This window comes from Coturnix japonica, chromosome Z (genome assembly GCF_054131305.1).
Source record: "Coturnix japonica strain WE chromosome Z, WE-NBRP24, whole genome shotgun sequence".
Lineage (NCBI taxonomy): Eukaryota > Metazoa > Chordata > Aves > Galliformes > Phasianidae > Coturnix > Coturnix japonica.
In genome coordinates, this window is record NC_140702.1 from 12,812,243 (window position 1) to 12,835,339 (window position 23,097).

Consider the following 23,097-nt stretch of genomic DNA (forward strand, 5'->3'; position numbering starts at 1 on the left):
AGTGAACAAACAGCTGACTGGGAAAAAACCTAAGTCCCAAAACACCACTAAATCTCCCAGAACAGAAGGTAATTCTCTCTCTCCTCTTCCAGGCTACACAGCCATGTGCTTTTCTTTTCCCAACAGCAATTCTCCCACATGGTAAGAGCAGTCTCACCTTGCAGCCTGGTGAGCAGTAGCTGTATCACCGACAAAGCTTCTGTTCTGATGGACGTGTAGCTTTTGTTTTCTAAGGGATTTAAAAACAGGTAAGATAAAAACAACTGAACTCAAAACCAAATGGACACCAGCTGGATGCAGAGCAGTCACCACCATGGTCTGAAGACTGCCCACAGCAAAGCTTATTCACATTGACAGACTACAGCTCTACCCTGTCAGACACCTCTGAATGGCAGAATGTGACCAAGTAGAGCCTAACAGGTCCCCTAAGCCCTTTGCATCACCCTCCCATTAATGCAGGTCTACTGCTCCTTGCACGTGCTGAATGGCAGCAAGGTTCAAATACCTGCAATTTGATGATTAACAAGCTCTGTGCATCACAGACTCTTCCTTTGCTACAATATAAGGGCTATAAATCATCCAGATTTTAACAAACAGCGCTTAGTGATGGTACACAAGCACAAGAGGAATTAACTTCCCTGGGAACAGCACGTTTTACTGCTCCATTTTCAGCAGCTACTGCAGAGCAAGGCAGGATGAGGCGCTATCTCTGGCAGCCTGTGCTTATTCTGCACTTTCTCTGCTAGCCAGCAACCACAGGAGAAATTAACATGCAATTAATTATCAAACTTAAGCTGGGCGACATCATCCACTTACCTAAAGAATGGGTGATAGATGAGCAGGTTTCCAACAGTATTTCTGTCAATGCCTCAGGGTCTGCATGCTCCTCCTCAAACAGCACCAGCCTGTCAAATGCAGAAGCAGTCACTCTGTGTCACTGGGACAGAGATCCACTCTACCTTCCTCTGAGAATCACTGAATGTCTTTCATAATGTGAGAGCTTGAAGCAGTAAAGAAACATAACTGAAGTGAATAGTAGAAGGGAGTATTACCTCTGAAAGTAGGCGTTCATGGCTTGCAGCACTCCGAGCTGCACTTTCCATGTGCTGAGTTTCAGACGGTCACACATTAACTTGCAAAACTCTTGGCGATAGCAACCTACAGAATATCAAGGAATTACATCACTGCTGTGTCACAACAGGGAAAGGCAGAAGGAATAAATTCCTACCCTGTGCCCTACATTCCTTATGTACAATTCCTGTACTCAAGTGACACCATCCTAGATGTGCAGCAAGGACCAAGTCAACACTGCAACAAATGGCTCCAGAACACTTCACCCACCAAGGCAGGGCACCGTGCTCATTAAGAAGCACTGGAAGAAAAGCAGCTTCCTTCTGTCCCACTAATAAAAGTACCCTGCTTTTTGTCCAATATATCCACAGATCTTCTCAAAAGCTTACCCACACCAAATACAATCTCTAGGACCCTCCCTCCCCCCCTCCTCCTTTGAAGGGAGGGATTTCATTGCTCAGTCAGATGACTCACGCTGCGTCTCTGGGCTCCTTGGCCAGGCTTTGCCCAGGGTCTCGAAGGCACAGAGCAGGGACTCCATCTGCACCTCCCTCTCTCTTGCATCCTCATCCTCTTCGTCGAGCTTTGGTAAACTTGCACCCACATTCTCAAAGGAGTTCTGCAGAGGTGAGGAAGGCATGACAGACAGGGAACAAGGGCAGGCTGGCCACACACTTCAACCAATCTTCCCTTGCAGCTTGTGTGGCCAGTCCCTGCACCCAGCCAGAACCCCCACAGAGAGCAATATGGCCTCCTTGGCTACCAGTGGCCCCAGAACTGCTGGCAATCTGCAGAAGTGCATGGAAATCCTCCATAGCCTTGTACACAAACAACTCCCAGTGCTGAGAGTCTGAATCGCTGTCATGGTTTTGTAATTTTGTAATTTTGCTCTCAGTATTCCACATCATAACATCATGTAAAGTATGGATACTTCTATTGAATGTGCAGTCCACAGAAGAAGAACTACATATCCCAAAGAACAACAGGGTTAATGATAAGTCACGGGACCAGGACGCTGTATAATCTCGTTCCCAGGCTGGAGTGCCCTCCTTCTTCTCTCCAACTTCTCGGAGAGTGGGAAGTGTTCCAGCCGTGTCGCCTAGAGTTCACAGTAGGCCTCTCAGTTTTCGGGGACTCTCTCTCTCTGTTTCGTTCGATTTGTTAGCCTCAATTATATTATATTGTGTTATCTTGTATTTTGGTATCATATTTAGTAAAATAAGTTTTTCCTCCTTAGATTGTCACTGTTTTATCCCACTCCCCTTTCCCCCCTCCTTTCTGGGCCCCCGGGGGGGGCCACGGGGTGGCTTCCCCTGTCACGGGCATAGGTAAATCTAAATAACCCGTGACAATCGCAGAGCTGTAAAGCACTGCAAAAGATCAAGGGAAGCATTTTCTACAGCTTCCTAGGAGTGCCCTGCTGCCTGCAGAGCAGCCAGGAAATTACCTTTTTAATGCAGTACTGATGCAATGCTGGATGCCACAAGATAGATTCTGCCCAGAGGATTATTGGGCTCATTTCAAATCTGGGGAGAATAGCTACAACCTTCCCAGTGCTCATGAATAAATAGTCTGGTAGTCAGCCCTAACAAGGATTAAGCTGAGTGCAGCTTCCTCCTCACACTGCCTTCTCTGCAGAAATTTGCCTTTAACCTCATCAGCCAGACCATTGCTACTTGATTGTTTTGAAAGAGAGAAAACCCAAGAAGCTGAACCATCACCTTCTTTATCATGGGGAAGATGATATCTGCCAGCTCCTGGAACCGGTCTTCCTTTGTTGCCTGCAGCACTGCAGCCATGCAGCGTAGGGCCACCATCTTGTACTTCAGGTTCTCCTTCCGACACTCCTTCAGTACCGCCTGGATAACATCACTGATGCTGGGCTGGCCAGGCGTCGACTTCTGTAGCTCTGCACTGCAACACCAATGCGCACAGAGATCTATTAGACTCAAATTAGCCCCAAACACAACTTTTTCCAGAGATCACAAGCAATTCCCATGTTAAGACATTGGGCTACATACCAATATTAACTAAAGCTACACTACCACAGTCTTCTTCACTGTTACCCTGTCTGTTCAGCCTGAATTTCCTTCCTGCTTTTCCATGCATATTTTTAATGCGCTCTTCTTCCCCTTCTTCTTTCTCTTTTCCCTTTTAAGCTGCTAATCCTTCCCCTTAGTCTATTTTTTCTTTTTAGCAATTCTGGCCTTTGGACATCATCTCCCTTGACTCAACCATTAGCTCTGTAGATCCTTGTGAAGCACAATTTGTGCCTTTCAGCCCTCACCAGTGACCACGTATAGACAGAAGAAGCAAGGTATCCCAAGGGTATCACTTTTTTCAAGATACTCACTTGCAGGCAGAGACGACACTGGTGATAGCCTTTAACAGCTCCTCCTGCAATGAGAAAAATGGATATCACTGAGAAACACAACCAAACAGTGCAGTCCTGCTGTGCAAAAACATCCTTTGCATTTTATGCCAGAGGCACTGGGGATGCACGTCTGTGATTCCATCCTAAAGAACCAACATGTCACGCCTTATGCTCCTCCTGTGCTGCTGTAGTGGCCTTGCACTGAACAGCAGTGTAAATGGGCCTTTCTGCACCTCTGATAATAAGGTAGTATCATGGTTTAATAATTTTGTAATTTTGCTATCAGTATTCCACATCATAACATCATATAAAGCATGAATAATTTTACTGAATCTGCAACTTACAGAAGAAGACTACATCTCTCAGAGAGCAACACGATGGGTCACGGGACCTGGACTCTATATTAACTCTGTCGCAGAACAGACTGACGTCTTTCGAGTTCTGGCGTTCAGGGGAGTGTGTGGGAGCCTTCAGCCGTTCGCCTAGATTCACAGTAGGCCTCTCGGTTACGGGACTCATTCTCTCTCCTATTTTGCTTGATTCGTTAGCTCAATTTTCAATTTTCAATTATATTGTATTATATTGTGTTATCCAGTATTTCGATATAGTATTTAGTAAATAAGTGTGCCTCCTTAAATCGTTGCCGCTGTTTTCTTTTCCTAATTAACTTCTTTCCTTTCGGCCTAGGGCCCCTCTGGGGCCCACAGCCCCCTGTCACGGACGCAGGTGGATTTTTCGTTCAAACCATGACAGGTAGTCTCCCTTAAAGCTAGAAGATGGTGCAGCAGAACTCTTAAGTTTGCAAATGATACAAAATTTGGAGGATCTGCTGACTCCCACCACAGCTGAGAGATGCTGCAGAGATAAATAAGAGAGCTTGGCAATCACTAACCACACAAGGATTAATAAGTGCTGGATTCTGCACCTGGGATGTGGAACTTTTGTATCCACTAAGCGCAGGGCAAACACTAGGCTCCCTAAACCTGATTTCCTGTATGTTGTCCCCTGTAACAAAGAACACTGCACTTCCTGCTTCAAGACTGAGAGCTGGACTAACTTGCAAGGTGACAGTTCCTTTTTACCTTCCCAGTCCACGTTCTCCCTGGCAGGCCCTGCAGCAGCGCAGACAGCACTATTCCCAGATGTGGAGGTACAAGGGAGCCGGTCTGTTTAGCAATTGATGCCATGGCAGCTGCTCCCTGAGCTTTCATCTTCCAGGACTGGGACTGCAAAGCCTTCTGTGTAATGGCTATCAGTTCCTGCATATACAGCCTGATGCCACCCTGAGTACCTGCATAACAAACAAAAGAAGACCATAGTTTTGCCAGAGAATGAACAAATATCTCATGTTAAGGAAACAAAACAGGGGAGTGGGTAATAAGCAATTAAAGATTCCTGTGTTGTTTTTTTTTTTGTTCATTTTTTATTGTTTTCCAGAAACAGCATACTGGTAATTCCTATTTTATGCAGTGCAGCAAAGAATTCTTCCCAGGTTCATTGAAGACTGATTCTCCCTTCTCAATTAATCTTCTTGCAAACAAAATCTTTAGACTTTCGTACCTAGATAAAAAGCTTTCCACGTGGCAGACAGTACGCACTGCGTCAGTCACCTTCTAAGGGAATGTTACTTTTATTTCACCTTCAAGGAAAGGTAACTAGAGAACCCTGCAGCCCTCTCTTTTGCTGACTAGGGGACTAGATCTGAAACTAAGTCAGAGAAGGAATGAGCAAAACCAATTTCACCATGCATCCAGGCATGCTCTAGAAATCACGGCAAAACAGCCCTTGTGATTCAGTAGATAGAACCACAAAGTAAAACCACAGGCATCATATCTCCAGGACAAGAGGCTGAAGTTCCCTCAAATTCAGACTGTGCAGCAGTCCCTAAAGACCATCATGGAAAGTTCCAAAGGTGTTCGGTTACCTGTAACATAAGGGCTGCATTACAGCAGCATTAAGCACCTCACAATCATAAAATGGTTCTCCTGATTGTCCTTGTGCATCACCAGCTATTGACAGTACCAGTTATTTTAAATAGCCACAGAGAAGTTATCCTACCCAAGTTCTTACAGAACACCTTCAGGAGAGCCAAAAATGAAAATGAGTTTCCCCACATCTCTTACCATAAGGACTTCCTATAACCAAAATGGATTTCCAGAAAGCATAAAGACTCATGCCCCAGTCCACTAGAAAGCTTTTGCCTTTCCTAATGCAACTTACCAGGTACATTTTCCTGCCAAACTTCTGCCCACAGAGTAGAATCATCTTTTTCTCCTTTTTCTTCATCAGGAACCTCATGCATGCCAAGAAAAGCCAATGGCAACACCTGTTTGGCATGGTTCTTCACTACATCCGGACTGTAGCGTCCCATAGCATGTACAGTTAAAGCACAGCCTGTCCTGTACACTGGCTCTGAAAGAGCAAAATAAGCATGTTACAACTGAGAGGCAAGCATTTTTTAGTTTGAAAGCTTGGTCAGCCACTCAGTAAAGAGAGGAATGCAGATCACAACACAAGGGAATTATTCAACTAGTCAAGGCAAGCATCATAATATAGAAATGTTTCTTTACCAGCCTCTGTCAGCATCAAGAACTTTTTTTAAAATATATTCTGCAACTGAATAATCCAAGAAGAAACATACCTTCCTTTTCCATGTACCAGCTGCTGAGTTTGTGCAGTAGCTTCTCCGTGCTACTGTCCCGAGAAGTCTGTAAGACAAAAGAGACTCAGACCACTCACTTAGGAAAAAAACCAAACACATAAGTAAAAAGCCTAAAAGTATCTCAAAACCCTACTCACCCGGACTAGATGCCCCATAGCAAAGGCAAAAGACTTCTGTATCACACTGTTGCGATCAGTCAGGCCAGTAAGTAAAGCACTCATAAGTTTACCTGTTGGAAGAGTTCACTTTGTCAGATGTATCGTGTTTTTATTGGTGTGGCAAGAATTAGTACTGCCTCTGTTTCATTAGATCATATGAATCATAGAATCATAGAATTATCCAGGTTGGAAAAGACCTTGAAGGTCATCAAGTCCAACCACAGCCTAACCATAGTACCCTAACTCTAACATCCCTCTGCTAAATCATATCCCTGAGCACCGCATCCAAATGGCTCTTAAACACATCCAGGGACAGTGACTCAACCACCTCCCTGGGGAGCCTATTCCAGTACCTGACTACCCTTTCTGTAAAGAAGTGTTTCCTAACGTCCAACCTAAACTTACCTTGGCACAACTTGAGGCCATTTCCCCTCATCCTGTCACCAATGAGAAGAGACCTACTCTGCTCTCACTGTAAGCAATATGCATTTACACACTCTCACACTTCACATGTTTGCTTGGTTATGCATCTGACTACTCCACATTTACCCAAGTGCACAGTGTAATACAGCTCTCAGTGGTGGTAAAGCTCAGTTAATGCTGATGTTTTGCTATCCTTAGCCTGCAAATCTTGACTGATACTGCTCCTCTGAGACAAGCACCCTAGCTCATCAACTATTGAGTTCTTTTCCTACTTTGCAGCAAAAAGGACTCCTCCTTTTCATTGCTGAATCAAAATAAATTCTCAATGTAAAGAGAAGATTAAGATCCACAGGACCTAAATCCTTTTTCATGGTTCTCCTGTAGCTCAAAGTGAAGAAACGAGCACTATACTTAGTTACAGCACTACACTAACACAAGCATTGCTACTATGATCCAAAAATGTCTAGAGACAAATTTCTATCTGCTCCTCCTGGGAACCGGGGAACTCCCTCATCTTTTCTCTCAGCCTCTTCCAGGTTGGTGATGAATCCAACATTCCATATATCTAACCCAGTATCCCTGTCTTACACAACTTCAAACAACTCCAAGGAAAAGAAAATAAAGGATCATACTTGTGATAAAAATCAAAAGGTGAATAGGGAAGAAATGCTACCTATAAAGCAGCAATCAAAACCACTTAAAACGTGAAACTAGAAAGAAACACTACCTGAATAAGGTGTCAGGTCCTGGGGACACTGTGTGGTCAGTGAGACAATTACACTGGCACAGCCTCCCTAGAAGATCACAAGAGAAAACAAATGATACAAAAGTATATCAGCACTAGTTATCACTGTTTATACCTCCTGAGGTACAAGTTCCCAGGCATACCTTTGTGCCGAGGCCTACTCCACTTTTTATTAGTTCACACAGCCGAGGAACCAGCTCACCCAGGACAGAAACATCCAAGAACTGCAAGCTCTAGAAAAAGGGAGGAGACACACACACAAAAAAAGTGATTGTGACAGATTTCAGCTGATCCAAAGAAATCATGATGCATTCTGTAACAGAGGCTGCATTGTCCCATGCCTGTGGAGAGGTGACCCTGCTGAAATTACTGGTCACTGGAATCAACATATTCCTGCTTTTTCAGGCTTTTTCAAAAGCTGAAAGGATTGCACAATAAGAATTTCTTTTGGACTGGAAAAGAAGAGGCACAAAGGGGTATCTACCTTAGGACAAAACCAAACATTTGTCTTGACTGCCTGAAAGCCTGAAGCAGTACGGTGGCCTGACAATGAAATGGCAGTAGTCAAGCTTTTAAACAGGAGAAGGCAAACAGGTGGGAAAGAAGCCACAAAAGTTTGAGAGACATTACTGGTATAACTTCTAATCGCTTGTTTGCTCACAGGCATCATATGTACAAGTCTCATGTTACTGTTACTGTGCAGTACTGTCTGCAGAGGGGAGATTCACCCTGAGCAAATTCAAAGATCATACATTAACTGAAGCTAACCTCCTCTGAGTTTCTGAGTCCGGTTTCCTAACAATTTATCCTACTGCCCAGTATGGTGAAGGGAGAAAGAAATAACCCACTATATCACTTATAAGGACACAATCCACCATCTCCCAGTCTGCCCCACAACATCCAGGAATAGACAAGGCTGCTCACAAACCAGATCATTTTCACGGTACTCCAGGAAAGATGCACTATCCCATCCCTTTCCTTACACATCTCAAGATAAGAACAGAACAACCGTCCTAAGGGGCAGAGGTATAGCCAGGAAGAGGGACAGCAGCAGCTGTACGCTTTTACATGGAGCCTTTCATCCCCAACCACTTCACACACTATTTATAGAGAGCACTCCACCTGACACCAAAATGCAGCTCCCTCTGGCACAGAGGCCCAAGAGCTCCAAATGCTGCTGTGTGCAGGAGAACTTGCTGTTGTTATTTTTCTGCAAGCAAAGAGAATAGCTCTGTTGGCTTCACTTCTCCTAAAACTTGCTCAGTGCTCACACACCCTTGCCTGCTCTCACATCCCTGGCTGCATGAAGCATCCAAGCAGAAAACAGGGAGTCCTTTTCTTTAGAAACACGTACGTTGTTACAGAGACCAGGAAGGTCTACCAAACCCTACAGCACAGTGCCTCAGCATCAGGAACTCCTCCAGCAGCAAACCATAGTAACAAACTCCAGCTACAGTCAGTGCTTTCATTAACACTGGCTTTTTTTTTTTTTTTTTTAAACACCCCCATCATCTAAAGCACAGCCAACATCCAGGTGAGCTTATTTAAGGCAAGACAAGGCACAGACTAGACATCACTTGCGTCTGAAGAACAATGACTATCATCAGCCTGAGGCTACGTGTGCAGTTTTGTTGAACTGTAGGCCAGAGATGAAAAGAAATGGCAAAAAGCAAAACACAGGATCAGCTGAGCTCCCACCCAAGGAAAAGCATTTGTAAGAAACCCTCTTCACCAAAATCAGGTTCTCGAGTGGAAAAACATTCTAATTCTGAGTGGAACCACAGCTATTTACAACTGATTAGAGGAGCAAGCTGTGACTATAGGATAAGACAAATCAGCATGTGAAAAGGATGAAGAGACATACACACAGAGATAATAAAACAAAGCCTGAAGAGAAAATTTTATAAATGCCCCTACTCCAACTTCCAGTCTTCTTCTACCATATATCTTAAACTGGAAACTTCTTGAATCAAACAATTACCATGTTAATGGTTTCCATCATGGGAGATGACTTGACAGCACTAAGTCTGGCGCTATCCATTGCAGTCTAAAGAAAAGAAAAAAAAAACAAACAAGAAAATGTTAATTCAACCTGAAAGGCCAACATTATGTGCAACTCACTACCTCTTAAACTCAAGCCAAAAATCCATTTCAGATACATCCAGTTAAAAAGTGATTACTTTTACAAACTGTTAATATTTTCTCTTTCAGAGACAGTCAGATGCTGTAGTTGGAGCACAGGAGGTACTCTATATAATTCTGATGATGGACAAATAAAAATGGGGAAGAAAACAAAAAGACTTCTTCTGTCCTATTGTTCACTACCTTCTAGTTGACAGAAGAGCAGAGTTTGCTCCCTTCCTCTTCCCACAATAAAAGTAGCTGAATTTGCTCCTGAACAGTAAGGTTCAAGTTACTTCCCCAGAAGGCAGTGACTGATTAATATGGTTCTTTGAGATAGATTAAAAGGACACTGCTGAAAACACCCAGCTCCAGCCTGTAATGCTGTAGCATGACTTCTAATTTATATTACAACAAGTCATGCAATTAAACCCCTAGGAAAAGCAGTAGCAAAGTCTGACAGTACAGGTGCATTATTAGACTCTTTGCCTGTTTCACACTTGCATACGGAGCTGAAGTGATGCTTAACTATACTTTTTACCAAGACTGGTTCTTCACTTTCTGAAGTGTTGATAATTTCCATTAATATCTGCACTTACTTTCTCCTGATCCGTTGCACAGAGACTTAAGTAATTGAGGACCTGAGGCTCCAGTGCACTCAAGGCCTCCAGCAAGGCTGGGATAAGTTTTGGTGCATGAGGTTTCAGCATAGATCCAGCACTTTTACTGATCTTCACAAGAGTGTTAATGCTAGAAGAAGAATAAAGTGAAAATCAACATAGAAACATACAGCTTTGGATGAAAAAAAATCTCTGGTATACTTCAATACAGCACCAAAAAAAACAGCCAGTTCAGATCACAGGTATGCCAATATATCTGCATCTATAAAGTGTTCTGATTAGGTAGTAGCAGACACTAGCCCTGAGCCTCTAAACTATCCTATGCTTTGCATGGGGATTGCTTAGATTAGCCAGGGTATCACAAAGGGCAAAGTACTGCAGACAACTGTAGGAACAAATAACATGTTTCAAAAAAGGCTCCGAGCAAAGTCAGCCAAGAGAAATCAATAGTTTCTCCCCAAGAAAAACATAATTACAATGATCTGTTCTAATCCCATTTGTCAGACTGAAATCTTTAGATCTCTCAAGATGCACTTCGACAGTGTTTCCAAACCTTAAAAAGGACGAAATAAAAATTCACTGTTTGTTTCAAGCTTTCTAACCTTCCTAAGTCATCATGATCAATAAAAGAAAATTGTTTCTCAGGAGACCAGCTATGCTCCAGGTCTGATGTAAATGAAGAAATAAATAAGGTTATAAAGTGAAGCATGAGAATTCCCTACATATCAAGGAACATCAAACCATTAAGTGATATAACACATCTCTGAACAGTGTGACCAAACACAGTTGCCTCTGCAACATGTACCATCATTACTCACATCTAGACATGAAATAAGACCTGTCTTTTCCAGGAACTATCATGGGATTTTTGTTTGTTTCAGATATCACTTCTGAAGGATAATCTCTACCAGAAAAATACCCTGCAGATCAGTTTGCCACTTGTGCCAGGACAAAAGAACTCTCTCCTGAGCACTGAATCTGCACAGCTGCAGAAAGAAAAGATATTTCATGGTCAAAGTGCATAACTAATTAATATTGTTATCTCCATTTGTTTAAATAAGATGCTTCCAAAATACACACGCACACGTATATATATAGCTCCCTGTTAGAATTCAGTGGGTTCAGTATAAAGGCTGTTTTGTGGAGAAATTTGTGACTTCAAACACAAAGAATGCTTTCCAAGTCTGGTGAATGAGCTGGGTCCCTTTGGCACAAATCACAGAATCATCAAGGATGGGAAAGGCTACTAAGAACACCTATCCCAATCATCAACCATTTCCTACCATGCCCAAATCATACATAACCTCAACCCAGTAAGTCTGCAGGATGCAAAACTAACCTGAGAGACCGGACTTCAGCAACTGTGCTGACTATTCCTTTATCTAGGAGACAAGGGAGCAGTACAGCTATTGTCTTCTGACCGGCAACTCCTTTGGAGGGATCACACATCTTCACACAAACCTGGAGACAGATCAGAATTGCTGTTACAAGCGCGTACAAATTTCCTGCTTGTATTTAATTAAAGCACCTTTTGAGTCAAACAGTAGAATTCAACTACATAAGCAGCTTACAAAGAAACCCAAGCTCTGCTACACGTTCATTCTTCTCTCCAGAAAGTATTCAGATCCTAAAATACATTCTTAAAGATGCTTCAACTACATTCAGCTTCCAGCAAAGGCAAATTCAAAGCCACATCTAAGAGGTGCTGATCTGCACCTGAATGGAGATGCACTACATGAAGTCTCAGCTCAGGGACTGCCCTTCTAGGCCACAGAGATTCAACTGTCCCACAAGATCAGGCTGCAAACCCCATGTCAGAGCAGACTCTGCAATTGTAACAGCACTGTGTTTCAACCAGATCACCACTGGTCTACTTTATTTCTCATCAGGTTTTACTTGGCTTGGTCAGCAATATCTTGCTGCAGATACAAAATGTTCCCTTAAACCTCACCCCCAAGTGGGGAAAAAAATTAGAAGAAAGAGCCACCAGTTCAGTATCTCCCTCCTGTGGCTGTAGAGAATGTAGCATTGCATCAGCCTCAAACACCAGAACTGCACCAACATCAACAGAAGTAAGTATGAGTATGTGGCCAAGCTTATTACAATTGCCTTCTAAGACACTGTTCTGTTTATCACTGTCTTATCCTAGACAATTCCCCAAGATGAAAGCCTGTTGTAAAAAGGCCATTCCTTGAGAGATTAAAAGGAACGCATTACCACAGACATTCAGAACATACATGCATCTGTGTACAAGTGACAAGATGAGATTTTTTACCTTGCTTAAGGTTTTTAAGGCTAGTTCGGCTGCCTTCCGCACAGACTCCTAAAAAAAAACACAAAAAAACAAAAAACCAACTAAATAACATTTTTACTAGTTTTATAGCTTCCATATCATGATGCACTTGCTCATGAGTGTAACACTAGTACTGTTAAGACTATATTCATGGCTGACACTTAAAAACTTTCAAAGAAATTTCAAAGCAGCAAGTAAACAGTCAAATCAGCACTGACCTGGTGGCACATGACACCACTACCAGTCATACTATCACTTTACCTGCACTAATGAATTAACAAGTATCGAGCATAACTCCTGTGTACTGAAACACATCACTGACATTGGTAACTTCTTTGGATGTTCTGAGAAGAATTCTGGCCTGTCACAAACAGATTTTTCCAAAGTTTGTTTTCCAGGTAAAATTTAGGAATTTAGTGTCCCGTGGACCCACTCCAAAAGGCAGCATGCAGGTAGCTGATCTGCTTTGGAGGCTAATACTTTTCATTACTAACAAGGCAGAACATTCTGTGCCAGTTGCTGTGAGTGCCCCAGAACATTTCTGAACACAGTGAGTTTACTAGCATAAGAGCAACTTCCTCGTACACAGCACAGTTTGGGAAACAGCCCAGCACTCCTGCAGCCGGAAAATCTGGATCCAGAGAAAACACAAGCTCTAGCATGGGAGGACCCAAGGACTCTGACTTCCTATCTGCAAGGCATCTAAGCACACAAGCAGTCCAAAATAAATGTTTCTATACTTGAGAATGTACTTAGGAATTGTTTCATATCCAGGAAAACTTGCTGAACCTTCGAGAGTAAGGAATTAAAGCTAACACTTAAAAACATGAGAAAAACATACATAAATCATTAGAGAGCATGGAAATTTTAACTGCAAAGGGCCTGAACCTGTAGTCTGCTTAACACAGAACTTGCATTAGCTTCAACTTGATTTCTCAAAGAATCTCTTCTCAACACCTCAGAGTTTGATCACTACTTTCTGTCACAGATTCCAGTTCAATTTACAGATCCATTACCTTAATGTCATCTTGCACTCTAAACAGAACTTCCCAGATTTCTGGAAGCTTGTCTATGATATCATCCAAAGGCCTTCCTCTTAGTAGGTCATTCAGAGCAAGACAGCTGCAAACAAGCAATTTCATTTTCAACACATGGTGTATTCCTTTGATATGGGTATACAAACAGTTGCAAATACTAGTAAATGATTAAAACAAAAAAAAAAAAAAACCTGTTCTACATGTTATTTTCTGCTGCTGTGATAAAAATTGCTGTTGAAAACATTCTAGCTAGGATATTGTTTCAAATTTCTTTTCTCCAAGTACAGGATAAAAAAAAACAAGAACAACCCCTCCTCCAGCCCCCCCCCCCCACATCAGTCTGAAGTCTGGAACTGAAATAAAATGGAAGTTTTCAAAACAGTGTAGCCATAAACTGACATGAATAAAGAACAGTTTATTAAAAACGCTCTTCCAAGCAGCATGCTGCTGTCAAGTACATATACAGACAGACTGACAATATTTCCTAACATTAAGCAATGCTTCAGGTCCATGGATAGCAAAAAACTTTGTATACAGAAAGCTCGTCCTTCAGAGAATGTTGTTAAGCATTATGTCAAATTACATGCAATAAAAATTTTCAGGCTCAAAGCAAACTGCTTTAATATTTTATCACACCTCAAGTGCGAATTCCAAGACCGGGATCTATACTGATAGAAGGACATGTCCTCCTCCCACACACACTTCTTCAGGCTAACAGGTTTATGGTAAAGAAGAGCTCAAAGAAAACACTGTTACTTCCCCTAGCAATACCTGGATTCCCTGATTCTCCACAGATTGCTGGTTAGGTTACTGATCAAATCGTCAAGAATTTCCTTCAGATACTTATCAACCTATAATTAAAAAGAAAGGAATATACTTGAGACAGGCCCAGAACATGTATCTGTTGTGCACTCTGAAGAAAGATCCTAATGGACAATATTACATGACTTCAGTCACAGCAGATGAACCAATGCTTGCCAGAGGTGACTCTGTGCAAGTTCATTTTGACTTTGCTTTATGTCATGGTTTTGTAATTTTGTAATTTTGCTATCAGTATTCCACATCATAACATCATGTCAAGTATGGATACTTCTGTTGAATGTGCAGTCCACAGAAGAAGACTACATATCCCAGAGAACAACAGGAGTAACAATAAGTCACGGGACCAGGACTCTATATAATCTCATTCCCAGGCTGGAGTGCCCTCCTTCTTCTCTCGAACTTCTCGGAGAGTGGGAAGCGTTCCAGCCGTGTCGCCTAGAGTTCACAGTAGGCCTCTCGGTTTTCGGAGACTCTCTCTCTCTCTGTTTCGTTCGATTTTGTTAGCCTTAATTATATTATATTGTGTTATCTTGTATTTCGATATCATATTTAGTAAAATAAGTTTTTCCTCCTTAGATTGTCGCTGTTTTATCCCACTCCCCTTTTCCCCCTCCTTTCCAGGCCCCGGGGGGGGGGGCGTGGGGTGGCTTCCCCTGTCACGGGCATAGGTAAATCTAAGTAACCCGTGACAGATTTTTTGGTGGAGGATGCGGGCATAGAGCTTTTTAGCTTTTAGAACAACTCTCTCTTTGCTCTTAAAGAGCTTCGTTACGGGAGTGTTGGGAGTGTTATCTTTCCGTAGCTGCTCACGGAGAACGTGACCTTGAAATACCAGACAAATTGTCAACATTAAGGGCTGCTGCACTTTCTCAGCATTGCTATCTAACTTTTGTGTAGAAAACAAAGGGATTTCTTTCTCCCTTAGAGCAAAGCTAGCTAGCTCTGACTTTTACAGAGCCTGCCAGCTATGAATCCACTCTTCATCCCAGTTGCTCTGTTTAAGGGATTGAAAGCAATTATGATCTTCTTAAAGTATTGGTCAACTATTAACACCATAATTTGGTGTTGTGGAATTGTGCAGATATATAGCCTAATAAGGTGGATACTGATGGAGACACCTGCCTGGTACTTTTATGAGATGTGGTATGGTCAGAATTTTGGCATCTACACCCCAGATGGAATTGTGAATCTTACAAACACTTGCATCCCAGATGAAACAGGCAATTTTACAAATACTTGCATCCCAGATGGAACAGGCAATTTTACAGACACCACCATGTTTAATTCATTGTACAGGCTAAAAAAACCCTTTTTATTTAGGTTGTACTCTCAGATTTCCACACGCTTTTCAATAACTGAGATAGGGTTCATACTTGCATTCATGTTATCACTATCAATGCATGCATATATGTTCCTATGCATTCGTTCTATGCGGAAGTCTCCTCCAGAACCAGAGAATGATGACTGGCAGGGAATATGGAAAGGTTTAGGAAAAGTCTTAGAAGCATGGGGACCCGCAGTGTCATGGGATTTCACTCTTGAACACCCAAGGGACCCTAAGAAATTAAGTGAGTATTTGGGTCAGAGATCTAAGGAGGTAAACCTTATGTGGGGTTTGGCTTATGCATACCGTGCTTTGTATCATACTATTCTGGAGAGAGAGAGTTTCCGATCTGAGATTCAAGCCCAAGTTAATTCTGATCAGTCACAGGAGGCATCAGTAGCAATATCAGTTGCCCCTGTGGAAGGCAAGAAATGGAAACGGGTGTCCATGCGTCTAGAACGAAAAGAAGGAGAAGCACAGGGGGGGGCAGCAGAAGACCCAGGTGCCGGGCATGGAGCAGTACCGAAAAAAGCAAAGGCAAAAACCAAGAGGCATGAAGAAGAGACTGATGATGAGGAGGAAATCACCTATTGTCGACCTCTGAAGCTGACTGAAATCCAAGGCTCAAGAAAGGAGTTCACATGGCGTCAAGATGAAGGTATCCTTGCTTGGTTGCTTCGCTGCTGGGACAACGGGGCCAACAGCTTGTCTCTAGATGGTAATGAAGCTCGCCAACTAGGAAGCATTGCCCAAGATGCAGGTATCGACAGAGGGATTAGCAGATGTTCGGATGGAGCTGCCACTCTCTGGTTGCGGCTGTTAGAAGCCGTGAGAGAAAGGTACCCCTATAAGGATGCTTTGAAGCCTAAATTTGATAGTTGGAATACCGTCCAAAAAGGTATTCAGCGCCTGAGGGAATTGGCCATGGCGAAAATGTTGTACAGCCCTGATCCAAGCGAACTTGACCCTGAGAGAGTGAGGGCCGATCCTGACATGTGGCAGAAAATCACAAGTACAGCACCAGAGAGAATTGCACAGTCATTGGTATCAGGATCTAAAGGATTCGTGGACAGATGGCCCCGAGTTGTTGAGCTGATTATAATGCTTCAAACCACCGACCAGCAGCTCCCCCAACTGCATGCCGCAGTTTCTGCCATCTCACAGCTAGAAAACCGAGTAGATGAAATGTGCAAGAAATTGTTTCCATCAACTAATTGTAATGATCCCGTAATAGTATCAGAAACAACTGATGAAGGTCAATCCTCGTACGGGCCACCAGGTCTAATGAAGGATCTGATCAAACTAGTCCAGTCCTACTCCCCACCTGCATCATCAAAAGTCTCAGCTGTTAAACGCACACGCTTCCCAGCTCGAGCAAAGAACAACAGTACGATTGCACCGCGTGTTTCCATGTGGCGCTACCTACGTGACCGTGGAGAAGACATGAGGAAGTGGCATGATCAGCCCACGTCTGCACTACGAGCACGGGTGAAAGAACTGCTAGACATACCAACCACCAGTGGAGTTGCTCCAGTCATCACAGGTAACCAATAGAGGGGCCCTGCCCTCAGTCAGGGGAGGGAAAGGGATAATAGAGTTTATTGGACTGTGTGGATTCGATGGCCTGGCACATCAGAACCACAGGAATATAAGGCGCTGGTGGATACCGGTGCACAGTGCACCCTAATGCCCTCCAGTCATGAAGGGACAGAATCAATCCATATTTCTGGAGTGACTGGGGGCTCTCAAGAATTGACTGTGCTGGAGGCTGAAATAAGCCTCACTGGCAAAGACTGGCAAAAACATCCTATTGTGACTGGCCCAGGGGCTCCATGTATACTGGGTATTGATTACCTCAGAAGGGGGCATTTCAAGGATCCTAAGGGGTATCGATGGGCCTTTGGGATAGCTGCTGTAGACATGGACAACATTAAGCAGCTGTCTGTTTTGCCTGGCCTGTCAGAGGACCCGTCTGTTGTGGGGCTGCTACGAGTAAAAGAGCAGCAGGTACCGATTGCTACAAAGACAGTGCACAGACGGCAGTATCGCACCAACAGGGATTCCTTGCTCCCCATTCATGATTTGATTCGCCAGTTGGAGAATCAGGGAGTGATCAGTAAAACTCACTCACCTTTTAACAGTCCCATATGGCCAGTGCGTAAAGCCAGTGGAGAATGGAGGCTGACAGTAGACTACCGTGGCCTGAATGAGGTCACACCCCCATTGAGCGCTGCTGTGCCGGACATGTTGGAACTCCAGTACGAGCTGGAGTCAAAAGCAGCCAAATGGTATGCCACCATTGACATTGCCAATGCCTTCTTTTCTATTCCTTTGGCCACAGAATGCAAGCCACAGTTTGCCTTCGCCTGGAGAGGCATTCAGTATACTTGGAACCGTTTGCCCCAGGGGTGGAAACACAGCCCAACCATTTGCCATGGGTTGGTCCAAACTGTACTGGAACAGGGTGGTGCTCCTGAACACCTGCAGTACATTGATGACATTGTTGTGTGGGGCGATACAGCAGAAGAAGTTTTCACAAAAGGAGAGCAGATAATCCGGATTCTTCTACAAGCCGGCTTTGCTATTAAGCGAAGCAAAGTAAAAGGACCTGCCCAGGAAATTCAGTTCTTAGGTATAAAGTGGCAGGATGGACGTCGTCACATCCCAGCAGATGTGATCGACAAAACCACTGCCATGTCTCCACCAACTAGCAAGAAAGAGACACAATCTTTCCTGGGTGCAGTAGGCTTTTGGAGGATGCACATTCCAAACTACAGCCTCATTGTAAGCCCCCTTTATCAGGTGACGCGGAAGAAGAACGATTTTGCATGGGGCCCTGAGCAGCAGCAGGCTTTTGAACAGATTAAACAAGAGATAGCCCGTGCTGTAGCCCTGGGGCCAGTACGGACTGGACAGGATGTAAAGAACATCCTCTACACTGCTGCTGGAGAGAAAGGCCCCACTTGGAGTTTGTGGCAAAGAGCCTCAGGAGAGACCCGAGGCCGACCCCTGGGATTCTGGAGTCGATCATATAAGGGGCCTGAAGAGTGCTACACTCCAACTGAGAAGGAGATCTTAGCCGCGTATGAGGGGGTTCGGGCTGCTTCCAAAGTAGTCGGGACTGAAACACAGCTCCTTTTGGCACCTCGACTGCCAGTGCTGAACTGGATGTTCAAAGGACAGGTTCCCTCCACCCATCATGCTACCGATGTCACCTGGAGCAAGTGGATTACGCTGATTACACAGCGAGCGCGAATGGGAAACCTCAATCGTCCAGGAATCCTAGAGGTAATCATGGACTGGCCTGAAGATAAAAAGTTTGGAACATCACCAGCAGAAGAGGTATCACGTGCTAAAGAGGCCCCACCATACAACGAATTACCAGAAAATGAAAAGAAACATGCCCTATTCACTGACGGATCATGTCGCATCGTAGGGAAGCATCGCAAATGGAAAGCTGCTGTGTGGAGCCCCACACGACAGGTTGCAGAGGCCACTGAAGGTAAGGGAGAATCAAGTCAGTTTGCAGAGGTAAAAGCTGTCCAGCTGGCCTTAGATGTTGCTGAACGGGAGAGGTGGCCAATGCTGTATCTTTATACTGACTCATGGATGGTGGCAAATGCCTTATGGGGGTGGTTACAGCGGTGGGAACAAAATAACTGGCAACGGAGGGGAAAATCTGTTTGGGCCGCTGAACTATGGAAGGACATTGCTTCCCGAACAAAGAATATGGTTGTAAAGGTGCGTCATGTGGATGCACATGTGCCCAAAAGTCGGGCTACTGAAGAACAACAAAACAACCATCAGGTAGATAAAGCTGCCAGAATTGAGGTGGCTCAAATCGACTTGGATTGGCAGAATAAGGGCGAATTATTTCTAGCTCGATGGGCTCATGAGACCTCAGGCCATCAAGGAAGAGATGCAACATATAAGTGGGCCAGAGACCGAGGGGTGGACTTAACCATGGACGCTATTGCGCAGGTTATTCATGATTGTGAAACATGTGCCATAATTAAACAAGCCAGAAGGATGAAACCTCTCTGGGAGGAAGGGCGGTGGCAAAAGTATAAATATGGGGAGGCGTGGCAGGTTGATTATATCACCTTGCCACGATCTCGCAGTGGTAAGTGTTATGTACTCACTATGGTAGAGGCAACCACTGGGTGGCTTGAAACATACACAGTACCCCATGCTACTGCTCGAAACACCATATTAGGTCTTGAGAAACAAGTCCTGTGGCGACATGGCACCCCAGAAAGAATTGAATCTGATAATAGGACACATTTCAAAAATTCTCTTATAAATACTTGGGCCAAAGATCATGGCATTGAGTGGATTTATCATATTCCCTACCATGCACCAGCTTCTGGTAAAATTGAACGATATAATGGGTTGTTGAAAACTATGTTGAAAGCAATGGGTGGTGGAACATTTAAGCACTGGGAGAAGAATCTGGCAGAAGCCACTTGGCTGGTCAATACTAGAGGATCTGTCAATCGTGATGGTCCTAGTCAATCTAGCCCCCTACACACTGTAGAAGGAGATAAGGTCCCTGTTATACATGTAAAGAACATGTTGGGAAAAGCTGTTTGGGTCCTTCCAGCTTCTGGAAAGGGCAAACCTATCCGTGGAACTGTCTTTGCCCAGGGACCTGGGTGCACTTGGTGGGTAATGCAGAAGGATGGGGATGTTCAATGTGTGCCACAAGGGAATTTGATGCTGGGGGAGTGCAGTCAATAATTTTATGTATCTATATATATATATATGTTTGCATGTGTAGTGTATTTTAGTTATTATAGTTGTACATTTAGTTATGTTACATGCAATTCTACTATTTAGCTATCACAATTTTACATACGTGTATATATATGTATATATATGTATATATTAACCATGATGTAATAATGTAGAATAAGGGGTGGAATGTCATGGTTTTGTAATTTTGTAATTTTGCTATCAGTATTCCACATCATAACATCATGTCAAGTATGGATACTTCTGTTGAATGTGCAGTCCACAGAAGAAGACTACATATCCCAGAGAACAACAGGAGTAACAATAAGTCACGGGACCAGGACTCTATATAATCTCGTTCCCAGGCTGGAGTGCCCTCCTTCTTCTCTCGAACTTCTCGGAGAGTGGGAAGCGTTCCAGCCGTGTCGCCTAGAGTTCACAGTAGGCCTCTCGGTTTTCGGAGACTCTCTCTCTCTCTGTTTCGTTCGATTTTGTTAGCCTTAATTATATTATATTGTGTTATCTTGTATTTCGATATCATATTTAGTAAAATAAGTTTTTCCTCCTTAGATTGTCACTGTTTTATCCCACTCCCCTTTTCCCCCTCCTTTCCAGGCCCCGGGGGGGGGGGCGTGGGGTGGCTTCCCCTGTCACAGGCATAGGTAAATCTAAGTAACCCGTGACACTTTAGAAGTGCCCTTCTTGCACTGCCTCAGGGCTTAGAGACCACAATGAAGTTCTTCAGTCCTTTTCAACAGAGCTGCTTAGATGCAGCACCAAACATGCGTTACAGGAGAAGCAGTTGTACTCTGCCCAAGGATCAGTCAATGACTTCACACTAAGATAAGCCTTGATATGAGAAAGAGTTTGCAAACCCATCTCTCCAGTTCCTTCAGATCTAGAGTAAGGGCATATTAAGAAGTCAGTTAATCCCTGAAACATGCTTGGGAAGAGTTAACCTTGAATTGATGGAATACTCTCTTCCCCATAGCTTTCTTCCTACTTCAGAACTAACACATTTAGATGTCCTTGCTCTAAGGGATGCATCTTTATAATGACTTCTCAGGAACTTCTCATATACAATATCAGAGCAATATCACAGTGAGGAAAGACCCTACATGCAGCAGCATAAAGTCAGTCCAACTTCGACACGGACCACACAGAGTCTACAGTATCATTCCACAATCAAGAAGCAGCACAAAGCCTGTGTGCATTCCTCACCTCATCCTTAGGTTCAACCAGATCTTTCTTTAGGATAACATCTAATCCCTTTCTACACACTTCCTCCTTTCTAAATATACAGCTTTCCCATAATAAGTACCTTTGGTTAGCAGGAACCCACCACTGTTGTTTACAGCACACTCACCATCGATTTGTCTGTTACCAATGCATTCCAAATGCTGGTCATTGCTTGCCGAATGCCCAGGTTGGGGTCAAACTGGTAACGATAAAGGCGAGGAAGAAGCTGGGGCAAAAATGGAGCCAGCTGCTCTCCAGCCTTGGCAGCTATCACATTGAAACCAAAAGCTGCTCCCTGGAATGACAACAGAAGAACATTTAGTGAAACCATTTACTCACAACTCAGTTATCGCTCCTGGGCACACCACAGTCAGTGGCAAAACTGCCTGACAGACTGGATAACAAGACAAAAAGAACAAGAGCAGTACCGTTACACACTCCTGCCAATACTACAGTATCACAAAAATATCAAGCAGACAGTCGCAATCAGGAGATAAGAAGATGCTTCTACTTCAGCCCCCCCCTCCCCACACCCTCCAACCTTTATTTAAAGATATCTTTTGACATTCTTTGGCAAAGTCCTGGTAGAAAAATCACACCTGTAAGGATTTGGCTATGTTTTTCCAAAATAAGCTCTTCCTGAAGGAAGGCCACTGCTTCCCTTCAACTCTGTTGCATTCAGAAGGTCTAGAATAACTTAGGAACTGAGAAATTAAAAATAAAACAAGTCTATCTTAACCATGCAACTTATATTTCTGGGGATTACTGGTTTGCACATGGTCTTACTTTAAACTCAAGCACTCTTTCTTTTTTTGCCCAACAGAGAACCACTGTCAATTACAACACAGTGGAACTGATACTCACCCATGAAGCACCACATAATTTGTTAGGACAGCTTGGAAAGACGGCAGAGCAATAACAGCCTCTAGTGACTTCCTCTACATTTCCTGACTGGACATGTCAAAAGCTGCCACCCAAAACCTCAGTTACAGAACTTTACAGGATAGAATATACTTTCTGGACTGCGACCCAGAAAAAACAAACTCACAGACAGGATCACTGCTGTGATGGTGCAAGGAACCATCTGGCAAGATCCTGCAGAGCCTGCCCCACTTCACGCTCCAGTAGAGGTGCCCCAGTGTTGAGAGAGGGAAGTCTTGAAAGATGTGCTGACTTGCCAAACACTGAACGGAAGCTAATGCTGGTGCTTGCTTTTTCCACTAAGTGACATTTCTCAGAGACTCAAAACTTCAGGTGAGGAGCACAAAAGAACACGAAAGGTGCAATACAAAAGATGTGGCCTACTTGGTAGGTTCCACATAAAGGAGCATCAAAGGTGCTCTGCATATGCCCAGGGACCGAACAACTTCCTCTTATGTTTAGGAAAGCCAGTGAAAAAGACAGTTGCCAAGTTAGAGATTTAAAAAGTGTACATAAAATTTGTTTTGCTTATTTACACAATAAAGCTCATTTT

General features: G+C 43.6%; 1 protein-coding gene across 6 annotated transcripts in view; it reads right to left on the reverse strand.

The window, feature by feature from the left end:
* ECPAS (Ecm29 proteasome adaptor and scaffold) overlaps positions 1–23,097 on the reverse strand; it is a 65,038-nt gene that overhangs the window by 3,016 nt on the left and 38,925 nt on the right. For all 6 annotated transcript variants that reach the window (XM_015849831.3, XM_085530199.1, XM_015849832.3 and 3 more), the window contains exons 30-48: positions 21,751–21,918; positions 14,276–14,355; positions 13,484–13,589; positions 12,450–12,497; positions 11,514–11,635; positions 10,154–10,304; positions 9,415–9,480; positions 7,577–7,666; positions 7,416–7,482; positions 6,245–6,336; positions 6,087–6,153; positions 5,666–5,857; positions 4,528–4,736; positions 3,425–3,468; positions 2,793–2,985; positions 1,546–1,690; positions 1,053–1,158; positions 817–905; positions 158–229 (exon numbers count right to left, since the gene is read on the reverse strand). In XM_015849831.3, coding sequence (XP_015705317.1) covers positions 158–229; positions 817–905; positions 1,053–1,158; positions 1,546–1,690; positions 2,793–2,985; positions 3,425–3,468; positions 4,528–4,736; positions 5,666–5,857; positions 6,087–6,153; positions 6,245–6,336; positions 7,416–7,482; positions 7,577–7,666; positions 9,415–9,480; positions 10,154–10,304; positions 11,514–11,635; positions 12,450–12,497; positions 13,484–13,589; positions 14,276–14,355; positions 21,751–21,918 — 2,107 coding nt within the window. The remainder of the gene's footprint in view (positions 1–157; positions 230–816; positions 906–1,052; positions 1,159–1,545; positions 1,691–2,792; positions 2,986–3,424; positions 3,469–4,527; positions 4,737–5,665; positions 5,858–6,086; positions 6,154–6,244; positions 6,337–7,415; positions 7,483–7,576; positions 7,667–9,414; positions 9,481–10,153; positions 10,305–11,513; positions 11,636–12,449; positions 12,498–13,483; positions 13,590–14,275; positions 14,356–21,750; positions 21,919–23,097) is intronic.